At 41.0% G+C, this 25,129-nt stretch overlaps 1 protein-coding gene across 1 annotated transcript; it reads right to left on the bottom strand.

Annotated features, from left to right (window-relative positions):
• Nucleotides 1-892: 892 nt before the first annotated feature.
• LGI1 (leucine rich glioma inactivated 1) lies at nucleotides 893-17,658 on the bottom strand. The gene is made up of 8 exons (XM_042460670.1): nucleotides 16,990-17,658; nucleotides 15,590-15,661; nucleotides 11,413-11,484; nucleotides 11,245-11,316; nucleotides 7,327-7,398; nucleotides 3,603-3,772; nucleotides 2,418-2,582; nucleotides 893-2,089 (listed from the first exon to the last, which is right to left on the bottom strand). The coding sequence occupies exons 1-8, from the start codon at nucleotides 17,187-17,189 to the stop codon at nucleotides 1,272-1,274; spliced, it is 1,641 nt and encodes a 546-aa protein (XP_042316604.1). The 5' UTR covers nucleotides 17,190-17,658; the 3' UTR covers nucleotides 893-1,271.
• Between the last annotated feature and the right edge of the window lie 7,471 nt (nucleotides 17,659-25,129).

Below are 25,129 nucleotides of genomic sequence, written 5' to 3' on the forward strand. Positions count from 1 at the left end.
CTGAATGTTTTGTGTATCATGTTAGATAAGAGGCGATACATTATTCTGACAAAGGTAAACAACCACGTGCCACCTGAAGTTTTGCATACTATACCATTTAACAGCTTACTAGTGTACTATTATGGAAGAGTTAGCATGCAATACCTGATGCTCTTGATAGATAAAAATAATCATTACTATTTTCAACCTAGTTTCAATTGGTTCCAAGACCAACAAATTTCAACTAGCTGCATCCACAATTCCAACCCTACGCACGTATATCTGTGAAGATGCTCCACTGAACACAGTAGAACTGGCTTTTGAGTAAAAATGCATATCATCTGAAATACTTATTTTTGTAGTATATTTTTATTATAAGGACTAGTGATATAGAATGGTGATAAATATGTTACTAATTATACACCAAGCTGATATTTCAGAAAGAAAACAGTCACCAGGACAGTTACCTGGAATTCATTTTCTCCCCTCTAACATGGACATGTAAGTAATTGTTCTAAACAAAGACATAAAAAAAACCCCATAACCCATTAAGAATTTTACTAGTGGGAGCCAGGGAAATGAGAGCATTTCCTCAATGTGTCTGGTGCTGGCTGAGACCCAGTGGGACAGAATATGGAGTCACCAAAGGTAGAGCCAAATTTCACCATAGGCCACCTACCTCCAGTTTGTAATCCATCCTCCTTCCTTGCAACCTGGTGGTTGGAAGAGGTTTGGGGAGTTTGATGGAAAGCGTCCCGTGTGCCTAAACAATAGGGCTACTCCTCAATTAATCTCTAGCCAAAACAGAATTTGTGGCATTCTGCTCTTGGGCCTCTATGCCACTAGGAAACTGTTGGATTGGAGCAAAAGTATCCATGACAAATATTACTTACAAATAACACTATTTGGAATATGAAAGAAAATGTAAACATTTTTATTTGGCAGTTTTCAAATAGGTGCGTAATGGAAAATTACATCTTATCGTTTCCTCCTTCCCACCTAAAACAGATGGAGTTTCAGTACATATTTACATAGTGGCTTCAAAGAATAGTTAACAATTTGTCTTGCTTAAAAATGCAGTTCCCAACAGCACTAGACTTGACATTTATTGATGAAGATACTTAATTCTAGTAATCTCAACTGTTAAAGGCATTCCGCAGACTGGAAGTAAAGAGAATCATTGTCATGCACCAAGTTCATCAAGTCCTCATGATTGGTGGAGGAAGTCTCACAACAGACTCCACACACTGTGTGTATCTCTCTCTCTCTGCGTGTGTGTGTGTGTCTGTGTGTCACGCACTTAAGTCAACTATGATATGTTTATAAATCACTGTGTTCCCTTTAAAGCTTGATGCAAAAAGAAAATCTTTTTTGTCAACAAAGACATGCGTGAAAGATCTTGGCGCTTGGATGTTTAATTCTTGGAACTTCACAAACTTGGCTTTTGCTGTATCCCAAAAATAGACTTGGGTAAAAGAATAATCACTTCCAAGAATAGCATATTGGTAATTCTTTATCTGAAGAGGCTGGAATACCATTGATCCCCTTGATGGCATCCTTTGTAAATCCTGAAATTTGGATCCTCCCCATTTCATCACTTTGGAATCACCAATGAATCTTGTTAGACAAACATAAATATCCTCTTTCACCATGAAGTGCTTAACAGCATAAACATCTTCCATGTCTGGAATATCAACAGGATCCATGAAGTTGTTTGTCCCTTTGCTCCACTGATATATGACAGGGTGCTGAGAACTACTTGACAGGATCAAATGAGGTTTTCCAGCTATTTCAAGATATTCCACATCTGTATCTCTGTACCACTCATGCAAAGACTGGTCAGAATAAAACCCATTCCCATTCCATTTGTAAACAGTAGTGATGCCGGCTTTTGAACTGTCTGCTATTGCAAAGTATGCATCTTCTGCAATTGCGAATGTTTCGATGTCATTGGGCTTTCTGATTTTGAGAATCTCAATGTCTTGGATTTTTATAAATTTATTTGCATGAATGTCTCTTTTGTAGATATGGGAACCACCAAACAGTTGGGCGACTATGATGTACAAGCGATTCTCAACAATGATAGGCTTGCAGACAACCACTGAAATCCCTGCACAAAAAAGGGGGGAAAGCATAGTATCATTAACTGGTATAAACATCAGGTAATGTGCAAGCAACAGTATAGTACAGTATAGTGATTTGAGCACTGGACTATGACTCTGGAGATCAGGGTTTGAATCTCCACTTAGCCATGGAAGTCCACTGTGATCTTGGGCAAGTCACGCTCTCTCATCTCAGAGAACCCCCTCAGAACAAATCTTGCCAAGAAAACCCCATGGTAGGTTTAGTTTAGGGTTGCCATGTCAAAATTAATTGAAAGAATACAACAACAGCAGCAACAACAAAACATAATGTGTGCACAACTCAATTATCCATACCTGTAATATTGTCAAAATTCCTAAAAGTCCCTTCCACATGGTCCCACTGAAGAAAGATACATTTTCCAGTGAAAGGCTGGGCAATAACCACATATTCATCATTCAGGTATGAGAAACTGTCCACTGAGAGAGACTGATACGGTAATTTTCGAAACACAACAAATTCTGAAAAAGTACATATCAAAAGACAACATTCATTCATTTTAAGTGCACTTTAAAACACATGTTACTCCTTCACAGCCTGCTTACGTTCAAAAATGTATGTCTCTTGTTAATTAGACTGTAGCTCAAAATAGAAGTTGATGTTTTTATTCAAAAGCAAGTAGCAAGTGTTTAGCCTGGCTGGACTTTTCTCTCACAATGGAATTCAAGGCAGGTTACTTGTGACTGTTATGACTGTTTCACGATTCCTAAGTAGCCCCTAGTTTAATTTTAACAAATCTTGCAGTTTGTCAAAATGTGTCAAAACACTCTTTCTCACTCAAGAAAAACTATGGATATTCTTTACACCTCTTGACCAGCAAGTTCCACATGGCAGAAAACAAACGACACATAATACAGAAGATTCAAGGAAATAAGCACCACATAACGTTTTGTGACCCTTGAAAATAAAATTTCTATACTCTGTAATATTGTCTGAAAGTACTGTCTGCTTCAAGTCATGTGCTTTTTCAAAATCAAGGAAAATCTCTCAGTGACCACATGGCCCAAAGGAGAGGTGCCAGCCTGCATATAGCCTTCCCTACCATCTGAAATAACACCAGAAACAGAAAATGCAGGCCTATGAATAACATCTTCAATTTCTTCCTCCTGTTTGCCTGATGAAGAAGCCAGTCTGACTTCAAAAGCTTGCAGCATGTAATTGTGCATTTTGGTTCTCCCTATAAAGGTATCATTGGCCTGTTACAGACTGCCAAAATAAAGCTGCTTCGGGTCTCTTTGGAGGTATGCTATTTAAATGATGCATGGGTCCTAAGAGTCCGGAGGTCGCGCCAAAGCCACACTCCATTCCTAAGCACCAGAGTGCAGCTTTTGGTGCAGCTTCCGGATTCTCAGGATGCATGCATCATTTAAACAGCATACCTCCAAAGAGACCCGAAGCAGCTTTATTTTGGCAGTCTGTAACAGGCCATTGTTTGGATGTTATTGGGTGTGTTTTAAACGGAAAGTCTTTGAAACATTTACCTGTAATAATGCAATCGAATTCATTGGGAGAAAGGTTGTTGATCTTGCGTTTCTTATATTCTGGTGGACTTTCACAATAAATATCTTCTATTGTTGCATTTGTTCTGCTTAGCCATGCTACTAACCACTTCAGTTTGCAATCACATTTGAATGCATTTCCTCTAAGATCCCTGGAGTGGAAAGGAGGAAGGGTGTTGGTGAAATACAAGTGCTTTTAAAAGGTAAATTGCCTCTTTCTTACTTATTTGCAACTATTGCTGAACACTTATTTTTAAGTGAGAGTACTGTATATGTGTGGTGCTCAAGGCTCAACGTTGTTGCATTCTACTGTAGTTTGGAAAAGTTATATTTTTGACTACAGCTCCCAGAACCCCCCAGCTAGCTTGGCATTTTGAGGAGCTGTATTCCAAAACAAGTGATTTCTCTTAGTTCAGTTCTATTGTTTCTGCACTTTGGTTTACTCCCAGTTAGAGCAAAAGTCACATGTTATGAAGAGCAACTTCGTAACATTCCAACAGTTATCTATTCTTGGACTTTTCCTGTCAAGGGCTTTTAGATATTTCACACAAGGAGTGGGCAACTGTAATTTCTTTTTGTTGTGTTCCTTTCGTTGTGTGCTTTCAAGTTGTTTCCAACCTATGGCAACTCTAAGCTTTATTGTGGGGTTTTCTTGGCAAGATTTGTGCAGAGGAACAAATCTCTTGTCTTCCTCTGAGGCTGAGAGTCTGTGACGTGCTAAGGGTCACCCAATGGATTGCCATGGTTGAAGAGGAATTTGAACCCTAGTGTCCTAGTCCAGTACTCAAGCCACTGTACCATGCTGGCTCTCTTATGTATGCTAGCAATGCCAAAATATCTTAAAGGTACCAGATCTTAGATGCTAAGCAGGTTTAGCCCTGGATGGGAAATCTTGGCAAGATTTGTTCAGGGGGTTTGCCATGAGGCTGAGAACGTGTGAGATGCCCATAGTCATCCAGTGGCTTTCCATGGTTTAGCAGGTATTTAAATCCTGATCTTCTGGGGTCCTAGTCTGACACTCAAACCACTATACCATACTGGATCTCCTACCTCTGTTTTATATGTACCCAGTGTCAACTTCCTATTTGCTGTGGAAGGCCCATATCTTAACACACCTGACAATACTGCCCTTGCTGAGAGACTCCCCTCCATAACCACACATGACTCTGCCAGTGTACATATATATGCTTGGAAAAGTCTTACTCTCCTTGTCACATAACTATAAACACAAAGAGAGAAGAGCAATGTCTTGCCCACTGACACTGCATTCCTTCAAATCCCTTACAAGTCATGCCCCCACAACCCACACATTACAGATAATGTCTCTCTGCCTTGCCCGCATTGGCCAAGAGGCCCATTTCACTCCCATTGTGCCATCTTCCTGTTCTGATGTCTCCTGTCTCAACCTCTGGTTCTGGTGCAGGCAGTCTGGACTATGTCCAACACGTACCAGGTTTAACATCCTTTTTGTTGTTGTGTGCCATTAAGTCGGTTCAACTTATGGTGGCCCTAAGGTGAACCAATAACTTACTTGTTACTCCAGATCTTCCGGGAAGATCCAGAGTCCGCCATTCCCATGCCATTGTGGCTGTCTGCATGGGCATCCCACCAAGTTGCTGAGTGTGTCCACCCACCACCACTGGTCGCTCATTTTGAGATCAGAACAAGGTGCCCAGCATGTGATTGCTGGGCACCAGTAGCCCTGGTGGTGCAGTGGTTAAATGCCTGTACTGCAGCCACTCACTCAAAACCATCAGGTTGTGAGTTCAGTACAGTACCAGCAAAAGGGCTCAAGCTTGACTCAGGCTTGCATCCTTCTGAGGTCACTAAAATGAGTACCCAGATTGTTGGGGGCAATTAGCTTACAGTTGTAAACCGCTTAGACACTACTAGTTCAGTATAAGACAGTATATAAATGAAGCTATTTTTGATTGTCACTGGGCACCTTGTTATGACCTCATAAGCGAGTGACCTGCAGTGGTGGCATACACACCAGGCTGCTCAGCAGGATGCCCATTCAGATAGTCGGGATGGCGCAGGAATGGAAGGTGAGGAAATGGTGGCAGATTGGAGCAGTTGCAGGGCAAGGATACTCTGGCTGCCCCTGGAGTATCATGGCCAGGAGAGACAGGGCATGTGTTCTCCTAGCCAGGATTTGAACCCTGCTCAATAAATATGTGGATGGCAAAGTGACAGGCCAGAAGTAATCTGACAGTGGGGGAAGAGCAGGCCAGGCCATATCATGAGGCAGAGTGAGGCAGGGAGCTCAGGCAGCAGATTTTGTGCCATGAAATTATTAGTTATTTAATTTGCTGTTACTGTATTTTCACTGCCAGTAAAGGGACAGGTACTTGTGGGATTTTCTCCCTCAAGTGCTAGAATAACTTGGCTGGATTTAAGTATTTTGACACCACTGCATCTACTATGAGTGACTTCAGTTCATCCCTGCCGAAATGAAATGGAACCAAAACAGAGCTAGAGAAATAAAATGAAGGTACCAGAATGCCTGGGAGAACACCAAAACTGGCCGAAATATTATCATCATTAACTTTATATCCCAAAATTGGGACTCATATTAGTTTACATATTAAAATGTTAAAAACACAAAAGGTTTTTAAAATAGAATTAAAATAGAATTAGCAACCTTAGAGGATGGCAATGGCAAGCCCTCTCTGAAGAAACTTGCCAAGAAAATATCAGGTACAGTTTTATTGTTGTTGTTGTTGTTAGCTGCCCTCGAATCAGCCTCGACTCAATCTTTCTGATTAGTCTATCCATATCTAAGGTTCACCTTAGGGTCGCCATGAGTCAGTAAGGAATTGAAGGCACACAACAACAACAACAACAAAGAATTAAAATAGAAACTATTAGCAGTATTTAAACAGGGCAAAACAAACAACCCAAAGGATAAGAAGAAGTTAAAATAGTACAATTCAAAATGATGCAACACACTCTTACAGCCTTTTTTCTTGAAAGCTGTCACTTCTAAAAGCCTTTCTGAATAAAAAAGGCCTTTTATTGCTGATGGAAGGACAGCAAAGAGGAACCCATTCTAACCTTCCTAGGGTGGGAATTCCAAAGTCTAGGTGCAGCCACTGAGCAGGCCCTATCTTGTATTTCCACCAATTATAATAGTGAAAGTGGTGGGATGAAAGAAGGGATGTTGCTGAGAATATCGGGGTTTGGGCATACACATACACAGGGCAAGGCAGCGCAAAATGCAGGGCATTCAAGAAAAATACAGAGCATGACTAAATGAAAAGCTAAAAACCCTTATATGAATAATAAATTCATGTTTCTTAGTCATGCTCAAAATGGAGGATATTTTGACATTCTTCCTGGAGAGAAGATTGATATGTACAACATGCTCAGGAGAAGGAGGACATCTGGTCACCCTGCTCATACAATGCAAATGATATTTTAAAATATTGTCATTGCACACACACACACACACACGCACACACACAAATAAATGCAGCCCAGTGAGAGCTGATTTTCTTTTGCTTTAGAGGAGAATCAGCAGTTCTAATCTAGAAGCTTCCTGGAACACATTTCTCCCTGTTTGGAACGACCTAGAAAAAAATAACAATGATAGTATATTGATACCTACTGCTACAGGCAATACCTTCCCTGCTATAAGCAACACTACTGAGCAATTGTCTCTGGTCCTTCAAATCATAATACAAAAATTAAATAGCTTTCTTACACATTGGTTAATGAATCCAATCCTTTGAATATGTCTTTGGGGAGCGTTTGGAGGTTATTGTTTGCAAGACTCCTGGAGGAAAATAGAAGAGATTCATCATTAGTACTAACAGATCACTCTTTCATTTCTCATCTGCTTGAGAAAATAAAAACTGCTTTGATGGCAAATAGATAAGTAAAATCAAGGTGTGGTGCTCCAAGAATTTTTTTCAATTATTTCCCACAAAAATTTATTTACATCAGTGTGGTCCCATTTTTCTCTCTTAAAATATTATCTGAAGCGTCTAAAATTACTTTTTAGACTATAACTACCAGAATGCTCCTGGCAGCATTCCTACTGATTGTGTTGGCTAGAGGATTCTGGGAACTGTAGTCCAAAAAAAAACAAACACAACACCAACCTTCACAGGTTTCGGATAGTACAGCCTTTATTTTTCTCTTGCCTTTTTTCAGCTGATACGATTGTGAGGTTGGCTTGCAAATACCTGAATCTTGATGAGGCAATCTTCTGGGTTTTGTTGTTGAGGATTTCAAAAGTTCAAAGTTATCATAGGGGGCAATCATATACTCTTTGGATCCTGCAAAAATGTCCCAGAGCTTATAGGAAAGTATGAATCTCCCTGTTTCTGGAGGAAGATCCACCATCCAAGCCCTTTGTGCTGCTCCTCAGCCACCAATACTCCCGCTACAAAGATGCTCCAGCTACAAAATCTAACTATAGCTCTTAAAATTGCTTTTATAGTTAATGTTAAAAATGAAACAAGAATGCCTCAGAGTTAACAGTGCTAATAGGGTTAGAAGTATCCTCCCTTCTTATCTACCTGTCTTGGCCTCTCTGTGATTTAAACACATACTCAACATCTTAGGGATTGCTCCCCTCCCCAGTCCTCTTCCAGCTGTTCTCCAGAGCCAAGCTACATTAAATTAGAATCCTGATTAACTTCCCTATCTTATTCAAGTGTTGGTTTGTGCTGTGTCTCATACATTCATTTTTTTTAAAAGTGACTAGAAATAATATGTTTATTTATTTAATATCAAGCAAACCTTTATCACAATGCTGGGACTCAATGAAGTGGGTAGCAAGCTACTTTGGAATGTGTATACTTGATAATATTACTATTATTATTTGTTTACATTCCACCCTTCAAATTTTTAAAATCTAGGTTGCCTTAGAGAATGTTCAATCGAAATAATCTACAATGTGATATAACACATATTTATTGTGCAAGATACAAGGTGTATGTCATGCACAAATCTAAATATATTCAAAGCAGGAGTGGGAGTCAAAACTGTTAGACTTTTAAAATCTACTTCAGCTCAAAATGAATTGTCAAGTGGATGCAGAATTAAATGCCTCTCGGAGATGATAAGATCAAATTCTAATTATATTATTTTTAAAAGAAATGTCTACTGGAATCATTTGCACTAATGAATGGGATGGGTTGTCGCTCATAAACTATGTTAATTATCTGCCTTGATTTTCTAAGGCACATGATTATAAATGATCAGGGTATATTTCATGTACTGTACATGAAGTAAAGGTTCACATTGGACACTAGGTAGACTGTGGCTGAATCTACATTACAGAAATAATGCAGTTAGACATCAGTTTAACTGCCATGGTTCAATGATATGCAGCTCTGGGATTTATAATTTTGAGAGGATTCCATAGGATGAAGTCATGACAGTTAAAGCAGTGTCAACCTGCATTAATTCTACAGTGCAGATTCAGCCTATGGTGAACATTACATGTTGAAGCAACAGCAAACCTCATGCTCACACACTCCCTTGACCATAAGATTAGAAGCATCCACAAAGCTAGAAGAATTCATTTCTGCATATTAACTAGCCAGATGTCTTATTTTTATCTTATTGCAGGAACTGTTTATCAGTTTATGATTTGTTAACAACCCAGGATCCTAAACAAATTACAGTTTGATCCTGGCTTCTCTGAACAAGTCACAGAAGAACTCTGTTTAGTGTAAAATGAATGCACCCAGTCTACTCGCTGAGACCCCACAGGGAGGAAGGGTGTATGAATGAAAAGAATGCTTCCTGGCATCCACAGTATAACATTACATCTGAAATAGGCCAGTATTTGCATTCCCCTCATTCACAAAAGTCTTCTGTACTTTCATGAAACATGTTGCACAGGGCTGCCTAGTTAAATATTTCTGGTATGAAGAATTAAACTGTCTACATGTCCTACTCCATAACAATTTTGTGTCTGGAATTTCCATTGTTCTGCACAATTAATTTCACACAACATTTATATGTACTGTTAGAAAATCCAAAAGGAACAGCATTTGCAAATATTCCCTATTCTTTCCCCCCTTTGACACAATTATGGCACATTCACATCTTCAAAAAGTATCCTTACTTTGCTTTTTTAAAAAAAAGGATTTCAAATAATTAATTGGACAGGGAAACATTTGGTTTTTGCTGACTGTTAAGAAATCTGATTTTAAAATGACACCACTAGCACTTCCCCCTTTAGATTCTTTGGGAAGAGGATATGATCAAAGAGGACTACAAAGTGCATTGCCACACATTCAACACTTACATATTCTTGTTTTGTGTTTTCAGTTTAGTGCTGAAAACTTAGTAATGTTTTAAAAAATATTTTGATGGCTAAACGAAGAAACATAAATGACAGGAAGGAGCAAGAAAAGAATGAAATAGTAGAACCTCCATCAATTCTAAAGTCTTGGCTAGTTCATATCAAACAGAGCTTGAGAAAGTTAGATGTTCAACTACAGTTCCTTGAATCCACCATACAGTATGACCAGTAGCCATGCTACTAGAAGATATGAGGAGCTGTAGTCAAAAAAGCAACTTTGCGAGCTCTGATCTTGGTCAGGACAGGAGGTGTCTTTTGGGCAGCTGTACTGACCTTTTCTTTTTGATATACCTTTTCTTTTAACCTCCACTCACCTAGAAATGATGGTGAAGAAATAAACTATACCATGCTTCAAGATGGCATAACTGAGGAGATTAACATGGTTCCTTTACAGAAAACAGAGCTGGCTTTGGATCCACTTAATCCAAGGCCAGTTCCACACTGAGCTCAACTAACCTAAAGCTGCACTTTGGGCAGGTGCCAGCAGGAACACCAAGAGTCGCAGATTTACACACCCATGGAAATGTCTATGGTCATGAAAGATCCCTTTGTTTAGCAACTTTCTGTGGACCTGTGGTCTGCTAGTACTGAGGGACTCTGCTCCATCCTAAACCCTCCCAGAGAACTGTTTGTTTATGAGTGCTACGCCTATGAATGAAAAGAAATAGTGTCTAACAAATAAATGGGTGTCCTAATTGTGCATTATTCATATTTTTAAGCTGTAACCAATTTGATTGTTACTCTAATTCACCCATCGAAAGTACATTATGCATGGCATTTTATGATTTTATTTAGCCAGCTAAGATTTAAAGTGTTGCTGTAGGTGTGCTCAAAAGCTTGGGCGTACCCAGTGGAATTGTTTAATGTTATTCCTTTTCATGGCTATCGCAATTTGCTTTTTAAAAAGAATGCAGCTAGGAAGTTACTTTTGAGAAACCCAGAACTTTCTCAATGGAAACAGAAAGCTTGTTTCATGGTTCCTTGGATCCAGGCTGTTTATACTCACATTATTCTCATAACCCACAACTTGGATTATTATGTGATACTTAAGTTTAAACAATTGCCAGTTTAATAGTGGAATCAATCGATTAATGGTGAGATAGTAATCAGCAAAAAGGCTTTTTATTGCTTAACAACGCTCAAAATAAAAATGTCAATGAAGCTGCAATCTTTTATATGCTTACCCCAACAGAAAATCAGATAGAATTCAATGGGATTTACTTCTGAGTAACATATAGAGGATTATATTGTTTGTAAATATAACTAGGAGGAAAGATAGCCACTGGTATTTTTACTTACAGGTGAATCAATGACTTCAGCCCTCGGAAAGATGTATTTGAAAGTGACTTGATGTTGTTATTCTCTATAAACCTGTAAATAGGTCATAAATGAAGTTTGGTCAAATGTCTGTATATCTGACAGCCGAGTCCTCCCCACAAATCCTGGATCATAAAGATTTCAACTCACAAATATTCTAGATGAGGAAGGCCTATGAAAGCATCACCACTAATGACGTCAAAATTATTTGCTGTGAATAATCTGTACAAAGAAATAGGAAAGAAGAAAATAATGTGATACATGTATATGGTTCTTAGAACAAACAGAAATCTTTCCTGAGGACTCTGGCAGTTAGAGAAAAATAATGGTAAATCTCAAAGATTATATTCTGTGCATAGGAAATGAAAGATTGTTATAAAAGTCTGGATTCCCCAGCATGCAAACTGGCACAGGTTCTTTAGAGCTCTGGAAGATAGTTCAATAAAGCAATGGAGTTTTGCCATGCCTTCAAGTATCTGGCAATGCACCATGAAAAAATCTTTCTTGTAGGTTGAGGATATTGTTGCTGCTTCTATGGTTAAAAAACATCCTCTTCTCTGTTGATAAGGGACATGTGTCGCTCCAGATCTTGTTGGACTACCTCACCACTGGCTATGCTGGCTAGTGGTAATGGGGTAACAACATCTGGAGGGCCACATATTGTACACCCAACAGCCACTGACCAGAAAACCAATAGAAGCTGGGAGCTTACATCTTAATTTTCCTCAGCAGGAATTCTACTAGGAAGGGCTAGAGAACCTAGTAAGGCTCTGATCCAAAGAGGAGCAATTGGTGAAAAATTGCTCCATTTCTTTGGTAGAACTTAACCTTAACAGTCACAGTTATAGCTGTGAACAAAAGGATAGTTGCTTAGTCAGGAGTATAGCAGTGTACTAAAATTCTTGTTCTGTTGATAGTCATCAAACAACATTATTTGAGATATATTTGGGTCATGGTCTGCTATTTATTTGTTTCCTGTGCTCCACATTGTCATTTTTAAAATGAACATATTTTAATAATTGTAAACAAGTATGTGTGCAGTCAGGTGCACAAGGGATGGGATGGAATATAAATATAACAAGAGGAAAAAATCTAGATCTGGGTGTGAGAGTAAAAGATGTTACATAAAATGACTTGCATACACCAACCTTCTCCAACCTGGTACCCTCCAAATAATGCAACTGCCATTAGCTAAGTGATGGAGGATCATGAGAGCTGAAGACTCCAGGTCCCCTCTCCAGGGGGAGGCTGGTAGGAGTTTCTCACACATGGGAAAAATCAGGGGTTTAAACAGTCATTTTCCCAGGAAAGTTGTGCATTCATGGTGAAGATTTTCACATACATTGTGATAAGAGAGGAGTTATCCCAGGAATAACCAAGGAGTAACCAGCAACAAATCATTCATGGGATTTCTCTGTAAATGGTTTGTTGATGGTTATTCCCTGTTTATCCCTGGGATAAGTCCTCTTTAATTGCAACATCATGTGTAAATCTTCACCGCGATCATGTGGCTCTCTGGGGAAAATGACTGTTTAAACCCCTGATTTCACCCCATGATTTGCATAATGGTCCAAATTATGAACCGTGTGTGTGATTAATTTCTATATTCCATTGAGGCATCCTTGCAGAAACAATTGTGAAGATGTCTCCTTAAATGCTGGATGGATTAGGTGAGGAAAGGCTGATTGTGAAAGAGGAACTTTGAGAGCTCCTGGAACATGGAAGCAAGTAAAAGCAGATGGAAATAATCAGTTTTTTCCAACTTGAAATGTTAGATTTGTATCATAAGATTTATGGCCTTAGGTGTTTTATGTTGCTTTTAAAAATCACATAGTCAAAGGCAGTAGGAAAAGAGGATGACTGCATTATAGATGGATTGACTCAATCAAGGAAGCCACGACGACCTTATGTTTGCAAGAAATGGGCAGCGTCGTTGATGACTGGGGCAAGTCTGAGTTATCTCATTCATAAGATTAGCCAGGGTTGACCGGATGGCTCATAACAGCAACAACTGGAGTAACAGCAACAAATCAAAGGCTACTAAACATACACCTTTATGGCCATGGTTTGTCATGTTCCATGTTGCATTACATCCCCTCAATGCCCTCAGAAACTGAAATTTTCTATATTAGCAGCACTGGAAAATGTCAGGTTGTGGAAGGCTGAAACTTTTACTTGGGAACTACATCCTCTCAGTCTCAGGGGAAGGCAATGGCAAACCTCCTCTGAACAGATATTCCCAGTAAAACCCCATGATAGGGTCACCTTAGGGTCACCATACGTTGGAACTGGCTTGAAGGCACACAACACAAGCACACACCATTCCACTTGCCAAACTTCAAACTACATCCTCCACAAGACATCTTGGCATTCTTTTTATTATTTATTTTTTCATTTATCCCTTGGGAAGAAGTGGGAAGCCAATAACAGAGGGCAGTGTGGGAATCCATCCTTTTATTGTTATTTAAAAAGGGCCAACAGCTATTCCTCTTTGATTAACAATCTAACTATTCGTTAGGAGGCAAGTAGCTAACCATTTATTCTGAACAGACAGGATATTGATCAAGACATTATCACAGACTGTGGCATCAGGTATAGCAGGGGTGGATCATCTGTGGGTCTCCAGATATTTTTGGACTGCATCCCCCATGATCCCATACTAAAGGCCATGTTGACAAGTAGGAGTGATGGAAGTTGAGACTTACAACAGCTGGAGGGTCGTGGTTTCCCCCACCATTGAGGTATAGAAAGAATGGGTGATATCAATATGTTTATATTTATCCTAAATTGTTGATTCGGGGCATATCTGTCCTGTGTTGTTTTAGCATGTATATTATGTTGTTACAATACACAAACAGAAGCCTGTGCTTCTCTGTTGGCAAATGGGGTTCTGAAATGTCACTGTTTCTGTTCAGTGGATGGAAGCCTTTTTATTGACATTAAAATGCAAAAGCTGTTTTTCCATCTGCGAAGAGGACCTCAGAGCAATATGTTGCCTGTGAACAAAATGTGCCATGTCACTGGAAAGCCTGCTGAGATGGGCCACCTTGCATGTTCTATATGCCGCATTAGCCGGATGGCAGCGCAGGAGGTGTCACACAGCTTAATGGCAAACTCATGATGTGCCTTTCCCTTTGTGGGCACACAAACAACAAATGAATGCAACAAAACAAAAACCCTGCCACCATCTCTTTTCCCCGATACAGGCGATGTATGGATTTTTTGGCCCTTTTTTTGTGAATATGCTCTTACTCTGAAAATGCTTGCGTGGGATAATGTGTACAGGGACAACATAAAGGTTTCCATGGTAACTATATTTACTCATTTGTCCTGGATTCAAAACCTTACGTGGTGCGCATGCTTTCTTATCAGCTCCCATGACAGGAGACAAGAAGAGGAAAGGTTATTGTACCAGCCATCAGAGCATCAGAATCTGAACTGAACATATTTTATGTTCAGACAGAATATAATGTTTAATACAAACAAAAAAGAACGAGCTGGACCAGTTCACTCAGATCTTGCCACAAGGATGTACTTATATCTATATCTAAGTACTTATTTTTACTTTTAAAAAAACATTTGAAATATTTCTTGACATAAGTCATCATTGGGGGCCATATATTATTTATGTGTTGCCCCACCTCACAGAATATAGATCCTGACCCTTCTGAATCAAAACATGTTCCCCCCCAAAAGTACTCTGGGCTTTCTACTCATTGCATGAAATATTAACCATCTTTCATTTTTTACATTTGCCACAACTTTAATGTAGAAGAAGGGACCAATCCAGCCTCTTTTGTTTCTGAAGCAACATCAAATATTTGCCTGGTATGAGTTTTACTTGTAGAATTCTCATATTGGAATTCATGCCTTGACTCTGAAAGGAGCTGGTCTATTATTTAGCCAACAACTCTAACATGCACTAGTAGCAAATACTAAAACATATGGAAAATGAATTGTGATGAACCACTACAATTCTCATGTCTATGAAGTACAATTTGTGTGGCTGAGGAATATAATCCATGGGAACAATCCCTTGCTCATACAGCAAGAATCAGGCACCATGATTTAACCTCACTGATTGCCCCCCAAATACTCTGGTAATATTCATGATAACTAATCATGATTATTAGCACACCCATAAAAAAATAATCAACTAGGTATGACACACCTTTGATCATCTTCACTGGGAATACTAAGTACATTTTGTTACATAACAGACCTGGACTAGCTATTCCTGGTAAAACACATATCAAAGCCTATCACTTTAGCACTTTTCGAAAACACATGTTTCATAACAAGCAACCATGACATAAATCTTTCTCACAGGAGTTGCAGAGACGGTGAGAAGACAAAACTCCGTTCTGGGATTTTAGTAAAAGCAGATCTCACAAAGGATCTGGAAGGAAAAGAAAGCAAACCTTGCGTTAACACCATGAACTCAGGGAAGACTCATTTATTACCATCCAGGCCAAAGGACCACAGAGAGCCAGCATGGCGCAGTGGTTGGAGCGTTGGACTAGGGCTCTGGAGAGCAGGGTCCAAATGCTGTCTTGGCCATGAAACCCACTGGATGGCCTTAAGTGACTCCACTCTCTCAGCCTCAGAGGATGGCCATGGCAAACCCCTCTGAAGACACTTCCCAAGAAACCCCCATGATATGGCTGCCTTAGGGTTGCCAAAAGTCAGAAACAACATGAAGTCACACAATGATAGAGGACCACTTCATGGTCACCGAAGGACTCTATATGAATCACAAACTGTGCAAAAGGAGAGGAAGAACAGAAAGTAAATGGTTGTGACAAGTTTCCCATCACCACAACATATCAAGAGAGAAATGAGATCTCAAGAGAGGCAGTCAGGGATGTTTCACACTCCTTCCCAGCAGAAGTGTTGAATGACCAGAGGCAGGGGGGCCAGATGTTATAACCACACCTTGAGCTGCCTTGAGTCCCTGTACTGGGAAGAAGGCGGGCTATAAAGAAACATAATAAACTTAATAATAATAATAACCACCTTAGTACAAAAAACATGATTAAGGATTCTGTGTGGTGTGGTAGAGGAGGAGGTCACTTGGTGGCGGTGGGGATAACACCGTGAGTCACCCCTCTGGGGGACACCAACTCCAGCTTAGTGGCCGCCAAAACCGCAAAGGAGGAGAAGATGCCACAGAATGTAGGACAGGCAAGAAAAATGTAGAGAGATGACCAAAACAACAACAACAACAACAACAAAACAACCCTAGAAGCACTACTATAAATAGGAACCCATGCTCAAAATGGAAGGGCATTTCCTGGAGAGAAGACTGAAATGTCCTGGAAAGGAGGACCTTTGTTAGCCGCCTAGGGTCTCGCTTTGGGAGAAAGGCGGGATAAAGACAAAACAAGACAAAAACCTCTAGTTATGCTGACTTGAAGGCACACAAGAACAACAACCACCACCACAACCCTTCCAAAGCTGGCTTGGAAAGGCTGGAGGCTCCCAACACTTGCAAGCATCCTCCAGCCTGTACCCCAAAACGGCATCCCAATCATAACGCATGATGTATATTAATATCAATAATATTAATATCAATAATAATATCAATAATAATAATAATCATGTTAATATTAATACATAATAACAATAGCAATAGCAATATCAATGAATGCTGAAGCCCATTGCTGAAGTTGATAAGGAGGCATAATAAGGAAAGGGCCCAATGCTTACAGCCCCTTCCCCTCTTACAGGGAGGTGAGCTCCGGGGGGAGGCTGCGGGGGAGGGCGCGGGCGTTCTCGCAGAGCGCGTTGTCTTTGGTGCAGGTGCACCAGGCGGGGCAGCCGCTCTTCCCGGCTCCTCGGCTCCCTTCGCTCAGCCCCGAGGAGGAGAGCAGGCACAGCAGCAGCAGCAGCAGCGCCAGGAGGACCAGGCTCCTGCGCTGCCCCATCCTTTGCCTCCACTCGCCTTGGAAACCCAGGCAGAGGAGGAGGAGGAGGAGACCAGCCCTGGAGATGGAAGGAGGGAGGAGGGTGCTTCCTTCCTAGCAGAGCCCCTCCAAAAGCAACCCCCAAGCCCTCTTCTCTCTCTCTTCCTCTTCCTTGCCCTGCAGTTGCTCTTGGAAAGGCTTGCTCTTCCCATCCACTTTTGCTCCGGAGCAGCCAGGGGAAGGTGGCAGGGATCCAAGCAGCCAGAGGAGCCCAAACCCCAGCCCCCCTCCTGGCTGGCACCAGGGCTTCCCCCACGCAGCTGGCAAAGGGACGCCAGGGAGGAGGAGAAGGAGATCCAGGGCTTTCCCCTCGGTTTTTCTTTTCTTTTGGCTTCTTGGAGGGAGGATCCGGCTGTCTGGGGCCAAAAATAGGAGGCTGGGTGGGTGGGTGGCTGGGAGGCTGCGTGGGCGAGGGCTTGGACTGCCAGCCCCTCCAGAAGACATGCCCAGGGAGAGCCAGCCCAAGGAAAGGCACCCCTCTCTGCCTTGGGGGGAAGGAAGCCACCCACTAAGAAAGGCAGGGATCAAGGCATCCAAACACACACACACACACACAACAGACACAAACTCAGGGGGGTGGCCTCTGCTTCCACTGCCCAGGCTTCTTGTCTCTGCAAAACCAATCCACATCATGGAACCATCCCCCTGTCACTATTAAGAAAACAGATCCAAGGGTAGCCATGCTGGCCATATAGCAAAGCACATCAGCACCCCCAAATCCAGCAAACAGGGTTCACCTTTTTTTATGTTGCTCTAGGCCTTCAAGTCCTTTTCCAACGTATGGCAACCCTATCCTGGGGTTTTCTTCTTGGCAGGGTTTGCTCAGAGGAGACTTGCCCTGAGGCTGAGAGAGTGTCCCTTGCCCAAGGTTTCCCAGTGGGTTTCCATGGCTGAGCTGGGAATCGAACCCTGGTCTCTGGAGTCACAGTCCAACCCTGAAACCTCTACACCTTTATGGGGCCTTTATAGGGCCAACCAAAATGCACATTATTCATGTTGGTAGAATTCAAAGATAGAGCCATGTTAGGAGTTTATCACACAGGAGGCAAAGCGCCCAAATCCCGTGCGTAAACAAGGTTTAAACCCCTGGAAAATCCCACATTGTTTTCAGACATGTCACACGAATTAAGCACTAACCTATTAACCCATAAAACAAAACAGCAAAATCACGCTGCTTTTTAACGTCAGGATTTTCCCGACTTTGTAGAATCAGCATGAGATCTTGTAGCACCTTTGAGACTAGCTGAAAGAAAGAAGTTGGCACCATGAGCTTTCCTAGACTTAAGTCTAATGCATCTAAGAAAGTAGACTGAAGTCTAGGAAAGCTCATGCTGCCAAATTCTTTTATTCATTTAGCCTCAAAATTGCTACAAGATCGCTCTACTTTATCCATGTTGCCAGCTTTCGAAGACCCACTGGCTTCTTCATCAGGTAAAGGTGTTAAGAATGACACAGCATTTGGGCAAGATGTTGTGGTTGTTGTCCTCAGTCCAGATGGCATGGAAGGGTATTCATGCAATGGTTACAATGGGAGTGTGGCATCTTCAGGCAGGCAGAGGGCAATGATGCCCCTGTCTCCCCAGACAGAAGAAAACTGGACTGGCCTTTAAGACTTACTTAAGGTGCATCTACACTGTCAAAATAATGTTTGAAACCACTTCAAGTGCTGTAGCTCAATGCTATGGAATCCTGGGATTGGCAGTTTTACAAGGTCTTGAGTCTTCTCTGACGAAGAGGGCTGGTGCTTCACAACTACACATCCCAGGATCCTGTAGGATGGAGCCATGGCAGTTAAAGTGGTGTCAAACTGCATTATTTCTATAGGGTAATGGCACCTCCAGAGAGAGCAGGTTGAGGGGCACACACAACCCTGACCCTCGGCACTTTGCCAATGCTCCATGCCAACCTCTCTCCAGCATCTCAGGGCAGAAGTAAAAGACAATGTGGTCAAACGCTAAGCATCTGTTTTCTAGAGCCTAGGCTGATCCCTGAAACATTACAAATAAATAAGAACGCCTCTGTGGATATTTGATGTGCCATTTACCTAACCATTGGAGAAGGAGTCAGATACTGGGGGAAACCCTCCCAGAACGGGGGTGGTGGTATCCAAACAGACATGAGACACTGATCCCTTTCAGCAGCCACTAGAGTTGGCATCACCCAGTGCATTAACTCATGGTGTCGTTCCACTTCATTGACCTCCTCCTCTACCACACTATACAGAATCCTTAGTAATGTATTTTGTATGAATGCTTCTCATAAATCTTAATTCCCGTATATCACTGAATGTAATGGTAGTAGCTGTGACATAAACAACTAGCAAAATGAAAATTATAGTCAGCTTTTGTATCCATGGTGGTTCTGTTATGGACTCACCTGCAGATGGCACATTCCACAGGACCTCAAGTACCATTCTCTTCAATGGCAGTATGAAGTGTGTGCGACTGTGTTGGTGTGGCCGCGTGCATGCACTGCCATTGAGGAGAACAGTGCAGGGCCATCTGTGGATGGTCCAATCTATGGATGTCAAGCCCGCAGATAGGCATAGCTGACTGTACCATTCAATAACAATGTCATGTGCACTGCCTAAATGTATTTATATGTACAGTGCTCCCTTGCCTTACGCGGGGGATTCGTTCCAGGCCCCTCTGCGTAAGGCAAATAGTGCGTATGCTCGAGCCCCAGTGAAAATAATGGGGCTCATGCATGACGCACGGCACGATGCGTACGCCATAGGCACGGGTGCCATTGCAACCCCATTGCATAGCTTTCACCATATGCTGAAAGCCACATAAAAGGCACTCGCGTATGATGTGGGCGCACTGTACATAGTTCCATGTGGTTAGAGTGAAAATTTGGATAGATGTGATTTTTTGTTTTTAAAAATATGTAAAGTGATTTTTTAAAAACATTTTAAAAAACTTGTTGCCTTTCCTATCTCTTCCCACTGAGCTTCACTCCACTCATTACCATCTCTTCAACATTTTAAAGAGATGCACATGACTGTCAAGGCCCATTTCTGCTAAAAGGCAGATGTATGGGGTGAAGTGATATCTCTCCCCTTAGAGCGTCACCTGATGCAGCCCACACCCCTTGTGCCCCCTTAGTGATGCCTCTGCCTTGCTCTGGAATTCAAAGGCTTGGAAAGGATATCATTCTTAAAAATTGCATACGTTATACCAATGAAAGTCCAGTTTGTGTGCATCCTCACTATGCCATTTGATACCAGTCCAACTATCTTGGCTCCTTCCTATGGAATCCTGTGATTTGTAGTTTGATGACATAATTAAAATTCCATGACAGCTCTTATGCTGTATATCAGGGGAGGGCACTAGCTTTTTAACTTCTAAAAAGCTCACCAAATTACAGGTCCCAGGATTCCACAGGATACAGTTAAAGTGGTATCAAACTGCTGTAATTGTGCAGTGTGGATACAACCAGTAGTTAAGATCCCCCGTGGATAACAAAATCCGTGGATGCTCAAGTCCCATTAAATATAATGACATAGCAAAATGGTGTCCCTTATAAAAAAATGGAAAATCAAGATTTGATATTTGAAATTTATACTTTTTTTGGAATATTTTCAAACCATGGATGCTTGAATCTGTGTATAAAAAATCCGTGTATAAAAGGGCCAACTGTATATAGAAAATCAAACCAGCTCCAGCTTTTCTGGAATAGAGAAAGAGAGGGGGAGACAGGGGGCAGGAGGGGATACTGACACCACATTACCACATAATCTCAAAACTGCGACAGGATAATTTACTGCACTTGCAAATTAGCATGATTAGGAGTTTATTGATATGCCCCCCCCCTCTGTTTATGGCAAGATGCAGTTTAACAACACTTGGAAGACATGGCAGCAATGAGGGGTGACAGCATGAGTTACCCCCTAGTGACATCATTGTGTGTGTGCTGGATTTCAGATTGGTTCCTAGAAACATACAGCATCACACTCTACCTACCATACCTAACTCTGAGGAAGGAGTTCAGCCTGGCCAGTTGTCTAGGAAGTACAAAGACAAAACAAAACAACTGGAAGCACGTATTCACAGTGGAAGAATGAAAGGAAACAAAGTCTTACATGTTATACAATGGTCAAAAACTTTCGTTTCACACAAAGCCCAACATGTTTTGGCCTTATCAGTAACTGGCCTTCTCCAAGGCCAGTTCTATAGATGTGGGCCTTTGTGTATTGGAGGGAAAGATATGTTGGGCTTTTCAAGAAATAAAAGTTTTTGACCATTGTATAGTATATGTGGGACTTTGTCTTCTTTCATAATTTCACAGTTGTTTGGGAAGCAAACTGGCCACTTTGTGTGCCTGTCCCTGCCTTTCCACAGAGCTTATCTGTCCTGTCACAGGACAGATCACAACAGAAGGTTTACAGTGCTGATGGGGCAGCAATGGGAGACAGTGATGGAGCTGGGCTGGCACTTGAACTGCCACAGTTTTTAAGGTGCTGGCTAAACCCTCGGGGAATATATCCCCCCCAGGCCCTTTCACAGTTGTTTGGGAAGAAATAGAGAAAGGGGGAGACGGGGCAGGAGGAGATACTAACACTACTATGATTCCACTTGAATTGCTGAGGTTTCATCTTACAGAATCCTGGGACTTAGTTTAGGGAGTCATAATTAAAATCCTCACCAAGGTATAAACCCAGGATTCCATAAGATGCATCTATGGCTGTTAAAGTGGAATTACAATATATTATATTATATTTATTATATTATATTATTGTATGAGAGCCAGTGTGATATAGTGGTTTCAGCATTGGACTATGACTCTGGAAATCAGAGTTCTATTGCCCACTTGGCCATAGAAATCCACTGGGTCACTTTAGGTGAGTCACAGACTCTAAAACACAGAAAAACTCATTGTAGGGTCACCATAAGTTAAGTAAGAAATTACTTAAAGGCACACAACAGAAAAGCTATATTTATTATTATGTTTGTTTGCATCCCGCTTTCCCTCCGAAATTAAGACTCAATGTGTCTCACAATTTAAAATAATAATACTATTAAAAACATACAAAAAGTGAACATTAAAATAGAATTAAACTATTTACAATACTAAAATTAATTCACATTCAGGTAAAAAGAATACAATGCCATTTAAAAAAGATAAAAAGCTTTTAAAAAATGTTCAGTTAAAATAATACAGTACCTCCTACCTAGCTCATTCTTAACTGTGCAGTGCAGTGTATAGAGACCCCAGCAGGTTGTCTGGTGGGGAGACAAAGCTCAAAATAAGCAGTGCTAGATATGGAGAAAGTTTTAATTTTTGTGTGTGGAGTACATTTAAAAGCCTGAGTACCCATCTCTATTCATTCATACCAGCTTGGGGAAAAAATCAATGAAATAAAACATATAAAACATATTTTTAAAATAAAAGGAATGAAGGTAGAAACCCTAGCCATTTTCCTCACTCTTTCTACATCCCCATTCCTGTTTTGATCTTGCCAGAAGGAAAGGAAATTGCTGCAGGCAGCTGGAAAAATCCAATTTCTCACCTACCTCCTGAAAGGGAATGAGTGGGGATGGAAAGAAGTATACACACATAGGAAGAATGAAGGAGATTAAAATCTTTATTCAAAAATATAACATAAATATAAAATAAAAGTCAAATCTACCTCCCTATCAAAAAAAGCTGTACAAATAAAAAAAATCAGAATTGATTAAATATTAAACTGAATTTCCCAGGGGCTATGTGTATTTTATGTTCTGGTTAATTTTTTTTAAAAAAAACAAAACAAAAGCTAAAACAAAATCAAAAGATCTGCAGATCTGTGTTTGGTCTGCAGGGGAAAAGTATGAAAGCCTGCAATGAAACTCCCAAGGCCCATCGCCTTTGGAGACTATCACATGACTGAAATTGGAAGTATAATCCAGTGTCATCCTGAATGCAATCATGCATATTTATGTTATTGCGTGAAAGGTTACCACACAAGATCGCTGGCAGTCCAAACGCACTCCGAATCCAATCATGCGACAATCCACAGTTAAGTAAATTCAGTGAACTAGCGAAGTCACAAACCCTATTCCTAGGCAACTTTGCACTCAGTGCGCTGTTGTTTGGTGTGATGTGCATGTCTCCTTTGGTCCTGGTTCCCCCCCCCTCAATCCGGAAGGCGGGGGGTTCCCATGAAGCCATGCTGCAATTCCGCTTCAATTTTGTTTCTCCTTGTCTTTCAGCATTGCTGAGGGGGGGCTACTACCTGCTAATTAAGAGGCATGGACCAGGAGCTACTGGATAACCATTATATTCACGTTTTAACGTGACAAGAGTGAATATATGCTCATTTTAACGAAAATAGAGCATGTTTTTTCAACCTTTTCTTCTCACCCACTCCTCCAATCTCTTTTGTAAATTGTGGGGTTCCTTGGTTCCTCTCTCTCGCTCACCTAAATATGCTATGCTCCAGTCATCTGGTGTCTCACTGAGCATGCGCAAGGGTGCCAATTCACAATTAAGAACCCACCGATGTGATGGCTTACTTTGCACAGAATCTGGATTGTGTTTGGGGAGGCCATTACAGCAAATTTAAGGTGTGATAAGTAACCACATAATTGCGTGAATTTTTGAACTGACCTCGCTATCTTCTTTTTCGAAATTGAGAGCCTCCCATCCTGTGTGATAAAATCCTCTGACACTCACCAGTGTTAGCCAAGTTATTCAGTACAAACATCCATACACCCATTTCCTTCTAACAGGGAGTACCACAAAAAGTGGTGTGTGTCCAACTAACTGGCCTTTCATTCAAGCATGCATGCATAGGATTCCTGGTCTAACAAATAAGTGTTGCATGAGCCAAAGTCTGTTTTCAAAATGAAAATGGTTTTCAAGTGAAGCCAGGAGCCATGGCACTAATGATCCATTTAAAAAGTCACTAACTGCTCAGCTCTAAATGGCCTTGGCTTTTCTTTAAGCCTGTTCTCTGAACACAGTCTGAGTTTTATGACAACAATGAGATGTTCCTAGTTTCCCTCATTTAACTTATACCCTCCCACACAAACACCTCTTCACCTTCTGTAAAGATCCTTTTGTATCCATGCATGATGAGGACCTAATTCCTCTGTTCCTGTTTTCCGTACTCTGCAAGACCACAAAACTGAAAAGGTTGCTCCTCACAATATGATTTAAGCAAGGCTTAACTGTTTTTATGCTTTATTTTTATGATGGAGTCATAAAAACTGGGCTGATATTCCCATTTCTACCAAGAAAGATATCTGTTTTATTTTGTTATCTGTTTGTAAGATTATGTGGGTTGTATGGTTCTTTTAAAATGACTCACTTAAGTTTTAGTTGTTTCTTAGTTACTGGTTCAGTTCTTGCAATCTGCCTGACTCCTTGGGGAAAAGCACATTTTTGTACAAGCCTGAGTTACAGTGCTTGGTTGATTTTACTATTCGCTATTACTTTCTTATTTCTGCTAGTGAAATGAATTGTTATTAGCGCCAGCCTTCCTAACAAAAAATACATTCTCCTGGGTTCATCTAGTTTCAGAAGGATGAGCTCGCCCTGCCAGAGTGAGTCAGCTGCCTCGGGCAGAAGATGCTAGCCAAAAGGGTCATGTGCTCCCTAAGTGAGCTCAATAAGAGCAGAGGTTGGGAAGCTAGTTATAAAAAGTAATAATGTTATTCAATACAGTGTTTGAAATATAACCCATTCTGTTGCTTGTTACAATGATGAAAACAACTAATATTACTGATAACAGCATCACTAAAGTCTTTACTTCCAAGCTCTGAGTAGGACGCTGTGCTATCATCAATGACAAAGTAAGAAATCCAGTGACTTACCCTACATGGGATAAGGTGGAAGGCATCTTTGCCTTGGGGAGCAAATGTCTTGGAGCAGTATCACTGGTCACTGAATAGCTATTGGAAACTTACAAGCAGCTC

Source organism: Sceloporus undulatus, chromosome 3 (genome assembly GCF_019175285.1).
Source record: "Sceloporus undulatus isolate JIND9_A2432 ecotype Alabama chromosome 3, SceUnd_v1.1, whole genome shotgun sequence".
In the NCBI taxonomy this organism is placed as follows: domain Eukaryota; kingdom Metazoa; phylum Chordata; class Lepidosauria; order Squamata; family Phrynosomatidae; genus Sceloporus; species Sceloporus undulatus.